General features: G+C 65.0%; 2 protein-coding genes across 2 annotated transcripts in view; both read right to left on the bottom strand.

The window, feature by feature from the left end:
- Positions 1 to 1,728, bottom strand: part of EMIHUDRAFT_314986 (hypothetical protein) — a gene marked incomplete at both ends in the record, with an annotated part of 3,950 nt that extends 2,222 nt beyond the window's left edge. The window contains 3 exons of the mRNA XM_005779904.1: positions 25 to 501; positions 578 to 668; positions 884 to 1,728. Coding sequence (XP_005779961.1) covers positions 25 to 501; positions 578 to 668; positions 884 to 1,728 — 1,413 coding nt within the window. The remainder of the gene's footprint in view (positions 1 to 24; positions 502 to 577; positions 669 to 883) is intronic.
- A 2,580-nt stretch (positions 1,729 to 4,308) lies between these two features.
- Positions 4,309 to 7,412, bottom strand: EMIHUDRAFT_114548 (hypothetical protein; the record flags this gene model as incomplete). Its single annotated transcript, XM_005779903.1, has 7 exons — positions 4,309 to 4,484; positions 4,544 to 4,716; positions 4,786 to 4,920; positions 4,990 to 5,848; positions 5,884 to 6,207; positions 6,276 to 6,450; positions 6,588 to 7,412. 7 exons carry the CDS (start codon positions 7,410 to 7,412, stop codon positions 4,309 to 4,311), a joined length of 2,667 nt encoding a protein of 888 aa, XP_005779960.1.
- Positions 7,413 to 7,836: the final 424 nt, after the last annotated feature.

The raw sequence follows: 7,836 nt of genomic DNA, 5'->3' as shown, positions 1-7,836 counted from the left end.
GGAGAGAGGAGGGGAGAGGCACACCCCCGCCAGCCGCGCCCGCAGCGCCGCGTGGTCCACGCGAGAGCCATTCATGGAGTAGGCGAAGCCGGACAGCTGCGCGCACGCCGTGGCGTACGAGAGGTCAAAGCCGGCGGGCAGGGCGGGCACCACGTAGCGGCGGCTGCTCGTCTCCTTCCCCTCCTCGCCGCCGCCCTCCTCCTCGCCGCCGCCCTCCCCCGCCACAGCCGGCCCGCCGCCAGCAGCGACGCCGGGAGAAGCAACTGCAAGCAGCACGGCGCCTAGCATGCCCGCAGCCGCCACCGGGGCGCGCGGGAAGGACTCGGGCGCCGCGTCGCCGTCGAAGCAGTCCGCCGGCTCGGAGAGCGGCGTCAGCTGCGAGAGCGGCGAGAGGTGCGCGCGTAGCCGCTGCAGCCTGGCAGCTTGCCCGGCCGGCAAGCCGAACCCGGGCGGCGAGGCGGCGGGCATCGACCATGCAGTCGCCTCGAGCTGCTCGCCAACCTAGCACACGGCCCACGGGGCTGAAGCCACACTGGATTCGAGACTCTGGGGGTATGGTGCCGCGCGGCTCGCCAACCTCCGCCGCCACCTCTCCGACCCACGAGGCGGACCCCGCGCGGCGCAGCGCGGCGGAGCCTGCGATCGCCCCTGCGCCCGCCTGCGGGCAACTCGTGAGCGCCCTCACGCACGAGCGACCCGGCGCCCTTGGTGTGTCGGAGGTGTGTCGGAGGTGTGTCGGAGGTGTGTCGGAGGTGTCTCAGAGGTGTCTCGGAGGTGTGTCGGAGGTGTGTCGGAGGTGTGTCGGAGGTGTCTCAGAGGTGTCTCGGAGGTGTCTCGGAGGTGTCTCGGAGGTGTCTCGGAGGTGTCTCTGGCCTTGAGCGACCCGGCGCCCTTGAGCAGGGATGCGCCGTGCAGCACAGTCTCGAGGTTGAGATCGAGGGCGGCGTAGTCGAAGACGGCCCCCGCCTCCCTCCCGAGGAACATCGCCGCCGACGACGCGCCCTCTGCCGCGGCGACAAGCTCGCCGATGTCCAACGCCATCGCCGCGCCGCCGCCACTCCGCCTCCATCCGCCGCCGCCGCCGAGCGCCGCCGGGCGCGCCGCGCCGCCGAGTGGTCCGGACGGCGCCGCGCCGCGCGAGAAGCCTCTCGCCAGGGCGAGGGCGGCGGCGGCGGCGGCGGCGAACGTGACCACGCGCAGCAGGAGGAAGAGGAGGACGGCGGCGCGCGACGAGCGCTTGGCCGTCCTCGGGCTGACGGCGAGGCTGCTGCCGCGCACGCCCACCTTGAGCTTGACCGTCTTCCTCCGCATGCCGGGCGACACGCCCGCTCCCGGCGACGCCGGCCACGACGCGGACGGCGCCCGCACCATCCGCTGCAGGTTCTGCTCCGAGATGCTGAGGTTGAGCGCAAAGCTCAGGTCAGAGTCGGTGCGGCTGATCGACATGGTCGGCCAGCGTAGCGGCGAGGACAGCTCTTCTGGACCGTCGTCCGCGATGGACAGGCTCAACCTGCTCGAGCGGCGACGGCCACCCCAGGAAGGGACGGGCAGGGCTGCAGCGAAGAGCTCGTGCCACCTAGACTGGCGGGCGACGTAGGACCGGCCTGCGCGCTGCAGCCGGATTGCAGCTTCGGCCTTGGCATCCGCCTTGGCATCGGGAGGTGCAAACGTGGACTCCTCCTCCTCCACGAGGTCGCGGAGGGACGGCGAGGAGCAGCGTGCGGCCATGGAAGGAAAGGAGGCTTGTATCGACGAAGCGACGAATCGCGACAACTTCTCTCGAGGTCTCGAGGTTCTCGAGGTGGATATCCTTTGGCCGCGTGAGAGAGAGAGAGAGTTTGTATTCTTTAATATTAACCTTGCGAACTCGTCCCCCCCGGCAGGGCTATGCAACTGTGACCAGTGTGTGCTGTCTACGCCTGAACCAGGTGTCAAATCTGCCGATGCGTGACCTGTGCGTGGGCTGCTCTGTGAGGGGTCCAGGCGTAGTCCGACGGGTAGGGGGTCTGTGCCCGGGCGGTGTCCGGTGCGGAGTCTCTCTCTGATCCTGCCTGGGATGTTGGGTGCGAGGTGTGGCGGCTTCGATCCCAAGGGGGGGAGCTGATCCCACTCGGTAACCAACTCTCAGGGGCAGTAGGTGGGCGAGCTTCAAGCGCGCTCATCTCGATCGTCAAGGCGTCGCTACGCGCGGTCTTCCGCGGGGGGAGCTTCGTCGACGGGTGCGGGACCGCGGCGCAGACAGTGCTGCGGCGATGCCTCCGGCTGCTGCGGAGAGTGGCTTGCTGCTCGCTGCGATGGCGAAGAACTCGTCTCGTCACACGCCAAGGGCTTATGCTCTGTCGAGACGTGAGGCGTATGCGCCCAGGAGGGGAGGGCGCATGCGTAACGACGCTGCTAGAGATGCCTTTCGGGGCCCAGAGATAAAACTTCTGATGCCATGCGTGACCTAGTAGTGTCCCCAGCTATGGGCGTGTCCACGTTGGAGCCAGGTGTGGTGTGGACGCGAGAATAGCTCCGCCGTTCATGGAGGCAACCGATGCGAGTCGACTGGTGTGTGTCGTCGTGGTTTCGTATCAAGAATTCTCTCTCTCTTTGGCCGCGTTGGGTAGCGAGGATTGGTGTGACGCGATCCACGCAGGCGTGTTTTCTGGCGGCCGACCGTCAGTGGTATGGACGAAGCAAGCGACGAATTTCTCTCGAGGTGAGAGAGAGAGAGAGAGAGAGAGAGAGAGAGAGAGTCTCGTCACACGCCAAGGGCTTATGCTCTGTCGAGACGTGAGGCGTATGCGCCCAGGAGGGGAGGGCGCATGCGTAACGACGCTGCTAGAGATGCCTTTCGGGGCCCAGAGATAAAACTTCTGTGATGCCATGCGTGACCTAGTAGTGTCCCCAGCTATGGGCGTGTCCACGTTGGAGCCAGGTGTGGTGTGGACGCGAGAATAGCTCCGCCGTTCATGGAGGCAACCGATGCGAGTCGACTGGTGTGTGTCGTCGTGGTTTCGTATCAAGAATTCTCTCTCTCTCTCTCTCTCGAGGTCTCTCCCCCCCCCGTGAGTGTGTGTGACTCACTCCCCCCCGTCAGGCAGGGTTCGGAATCGGAGGCGGTTGTCGAGGGTTGGCAGCCCTCCGGCGCCCCCGAGTACGCAGCGCGCCCTCTCCCCCCATGACGGGCATCGGTGAGGCCGGCGACTCGGCGAGCAACCTGGCGGGGAGGCAAGGACCAAGGAAGGTGCTGTGGCCGCCGCAATTGACAGCCGTGGTGGGCGCAGGCGTCGGCGCAGGTGGGTAGACGTCGCGTTTGCCGTTGCGCGGCCCGGGCGACGAGAAGCTCTGCCCGACGAGGCCTGCGAGAGGCCACTTCAAGTGGGTGGGGTGTGGTGGGGTGGGGTGGGTTGGGGGGGGGGGGGGGAATGGGACGGAAGAAAACGCTGAGCGATGAATGTGCCAGGCGAGTGTGCGAAGCACGCGTCAAGGATGGGCAGGCCGCAAGCGGTGGCAGTGCGCGGCGACGCGAGGGGCTCGCCGCGCCGTCGTGCGTCTGCCCGAGCGTTAAAACGCCTCGGCTCAAACTCGAGATTCAGTTTGGGTTTGGGGCTTGGAAAATGAATGTTTTAGTGGACCATTTCACCCACTACTGAGCGCTGTGGTCGCCGCAGACTGGCTCCAACTTGACGGCGGCATGGAGACGTGATGCCTCCATGCCGCCGTCAAGTCGAAATCGACATGCAGCTCGATGGTTTGCCCGAAAAGGTACATCGCGGCGTTTGGCGACAAAACAGCGCTGCGACCGCGAAGACCGAAGTGGCGGTGGACATGCTCCCATGTTGCCGACGCGGCGCCGGAGTGGCCGGCGCTGCTCGCCGTGACCACGACGGCTACTCTGATACTCCGGGCCGACCCGTCCTACCCGACGGTGGCACTCTTCCACGTCTCGCTCACGCTGAGAAAAATTCTGAAACGGCGTGCAGCAGAGTCACCGACGAGTCGGTCCGCGTGCCTCCTCGTGTCCCGTACCGTTCTCACACATCGATAAACTCACTTTGGCCTCACTGAAGCGATGCCTGAATCCTGAATCCTCAGATTTTAGATTAGGACGCTGCGCACCCTCTAGTAGGACGATGCGGAAAAAATAATATCTGCAGGGACCCGTTACATCGCACGCGCCCCTCATCCTCATGGCCCTGCTCATGCGTGCGTGTCCGGCTGCGGCAGACTGACTGCCATCACGCATCAGGCCCGGTGACAATAACGACCAATGTCAGAGTGGCACCATGGAGCTCGCGCTCCCGCGGCTTAATCAGCGTGCTTTTAACCCCTTCCCAGCTGGCGCTCGAGGCGAGGTGGCACCTCGCACTCAGCCACGGCCTCCCGCACCAGCGAGTCAAGCTCTCGCAGCTTGTACAGCTGCAGCTCCTTGTCCGACTGATTGGTCACGGTGACGTCCGGGCTCGCGAGCGTCTCGATCGCCTCGTCCACGCTTCGGCCTGATTAGGTAGACGGAAACATGTCAGCGACCAACCGGGGCTGCGGTGCGATAGCACACCAAAGCCGCCGGGCCACCAAAGAGCGCCTGCCCACATTCGGATGAGCTCGCTCGCCATCACCTCCGTGGCCTGGAGGATGGGCATCACGGTACAGCGGCGCCGCGCCGCAGGAGCAGGGCGGAGGCCCTCGACGGACGCCTCCTGCATGGAACACCACGCCTCGAACTGGGTCCTATGGCATGAACTAGCGCCTGTGGCAGGGCTCTAGATTGCGCAGGAGCCATGATGCAGCTTATCAGACCAGAAGCGCGAGAGGTAGGACAGCTCCTGCAGGATGAGGACGGAGCAGCCGAGGTAGAGGATGTTTATGTTCTGCAGCATCCTCTTGAAGTCGACTTTCTCGGTGGGGGTGCGTTCTCCACCCTGCGGCATGCACCTGCAGCAGACGGGACGAGGTTGCAGAATGGATTGGATGTGTCTGCGGGTGCCTGGTGGGATCACTCACCAGAAATCATACCAAACGAGCTTGATCGAGGGGCAGTCCTGAAGGTGCTCACGGATGGCTTGGAGCTGGACCCCACTCGCGTCGGGCGCGTCGGGCTGCTCCCAACGATGGCTGACGGCCAGGATCTCTTCGCGGTAGGCGTGCCGGCCATAGGCCAAGTGGCGCTGCAGCAGCTGCTTCTGCATCCACTCCGGATGCTTCGCCTCTAGCTCCTGCAGCCGCGGCAGGGTGGCGTAACCGGCTGCCTCGTAGCGACCGGATCGGATCACCTCGGCATCGAGAAAGACGAAGGTGCACTGGGCGCCCTGCATCTCGAGGGCGGCGTCTTTAAGCGCTTGGTTGGCCTCAGCCAGCTGGCTCTGCACCAGTCGGGTGTGCTTGGCATCCGCAAAGAGCCTGCGCACCCGACGGTAGAGCCGCAAACCAAGCGGTATCAGAACGATGAGGCTGGCGCCGGCGGCACCAGCGGCCGCCCAGATCCACCAAGTAGCGTCCGCCTCGTTGGGCTCGGGCGGCCCCAGCGGCTGCGGGTTCTTCACGGGGCCTGGCTGGCCGAAGGAGTAGACTAGGTTGTGGCCGTTGGCATCGTACCACTCACTCCATTCCGGCACCACGACCCAGTCTTTCCCGTCGTACCAGTCGAAGCGGTCAGCGGCGAAGTCGTACCGTGCCAGCGACTCCCGCTCGAACTTGCCGCCGACCAGCAGCTCGTTCTGCACCTCAAAGTTGGCGGTACTCTTGTCGCGGCTACCGAACCGGTTGAACTCGATAGTGCCCGTGGTGCCGTGGAACCTCAGGCCGTCCGTCACGTTGGTCATGTTCTGCCACCCCAAGGTTCCGAAGTCGGTCGGCAGGGGCCCTGAGGGCGCCACCTCGCACGCTAGCAAGCCCAACGCAGCGATCGCGTCGTAGCGTAGGCGTAGGCGGCAGCGTCGCGGGCCTCGCTCGAAGACATCAGCGCGTCGTCGTTGAAGAAATCGGCCGGCAGCTGCCACTCCGACGGCAGCAGCTCGTTGATGGCGTCGCGATACTTCGCTCGGACCGACCAACCGCTCGTGAAATTTCGCCAGAGAGGGTTGCTGTTCTGCCCGCCGACGGCGAGGATGCGGGCAGCGCCGTTGGCGGCTCTGCGGGCTATGCCTGTCAGCCGCTCGAGGTCGATGGTACTGACGCCGTCGCTGAGAAGCACGAGCGCAGGCACGGTCTCCACAAGCACGCCTATAGGCGAGGCCAAGCGATGATGCGATCATACAAAACACCGCGGGCTCCAGGGCTGGCGAGCGCACCTTGCTCAACAGCCTTCTCGTAGAAGGCCTCCACCTGCTGGTCGAAGCCGACAAACAGAATGTTGTTGACGGAGCAGCCGTAGTCCATCCTGTCGGGGTAGCGGCCCTCCCCCTTTGCGCAGCCCGTGTTGTTGGTCGGCTCCCACTGCTTGAGGCTACTCACCGCGCGCGAAATCTGAGAAGGGGGATGGAGGCTCTTACGATGGCAGCAGCGAGGGCGGCACTAAATGTGTAGTGTGATGTGGCACGAAGTGCCTAGTGGGCCCTCGCCTGTTCGTCCGACTCGGCGTCAAAGGGGAAGGCTCTTACGACCAGCTGGGCTTTAGTGGTGTTCTTCAGGTTGTGCTCCTCCGCGGCCACGAGGACGGCTTCGGCGTAGCCGACCCCCTTGTCGCCGCTAACGTGCACCACTGCCCCGTACGTCAGGCCGAGCTTCACCCACAGCTCCACCACCGCCGCCCCGATCGCCGCGTCCGAGGTGATGGTTCGGCCAAAGCGAGGGTAGTCGCGTTTATTGTCCAGCGCGGGCGAGGCCGACTGGTAGGACAGCTGCAGGATGTCGAGGGCACCCGTCAGCGGCGCGATCTCCGTCGACTGGCTCGAACGACCGGGGCCGACCACGCCGTGGAGTGACGTAATCGTACCGCCGGCCAGCAGGAATGCCAGATCCTCCCAAGTCGGCCCTAGAGGAGAAGGCTGGTCGCCGCCGTATCGCACCGCCAGCTGCTGCCAGGCCAGCGAGTCGAGGACGGTGTCAACGACGCTTGCGCCCACATCCCTCGAGTCTGCCAGCGTGACAATGATCCGCTTGTCGCATTCGCCGAGCGTTGCAAACGCGGGCACGCATTTGCCGTCCCGTGCGTTGAAGTCGCGAGCAACGAGGTAGGCGAAGACCGGATACAGCATATAGTCAGGCGTTTCCCAGCACTTGCTGTTGTTCCAGACGTGGCCTGATGCGTTGCAGGTGTCGTAGCTATCAAACAACAAGGTGGACTGCGCAGAGAGAAAGAGCACATTCACTTCGGAAGCGTTTGTTTCGTTGCTCGCGCCGGCGCCCGGCAGCGTGCAGTTTGGGAACTCCTGCTGGGCCCAGGAGACCGCGGCGGAGGAAAGGAGCACCAGCAGCCGCGTCGGCATGCCGCGCGAGACCGTCATCGGCACGGATCCTCAAGGATGGGAAAGGCGGCGGGCGTCACCCACGGAAGCAGACGCCCGAGTGTTGTGCGAAAAAGAATTTTACCGCCGCTCCCGCACAACACTGGCGCGCACTGGCACTAACACAGGTACACCACTGGAGCCGCCTAAGCGACTCCTGCGAGGGTGGCGAGGGAGGCACTTAGCTCCGTGCACCCGCCCACCCCCGCCACAGGCAAGCTCATTCACGACCTGCTCTGCGATGGCCGTGTGAAGAACGACTGAGATGCGCTGCTTCTGCAGCCCCAGCCAGCTCTTGGTGGTCCAAGTCACCTCATCGAGCGATCGAGGTACTTCCTGCATCCTGGGCCCGCGTCAGCTTGTTCTGTAGCACGTCCGCCGCCTTCCGGAGGATCTCACGGACCCC

This window comes from Emiliania huxleyi (assembly GCF_000372725.1).
Source record: "Emiliania huxleyi CCMP1516 unplaced genomic scaffold EMIHUscaffold_223, whole genome shotgun sequence".
Classification (NCBI taxonomy): Eukaryota; Haptophyta; order Isochrysidales; family Noelaerhabdaceae; genus Emiliania; species Emiliania huxleyi.
This window is presented reverse-complemented; position numbering and strand designations above follow the sequence as displayed.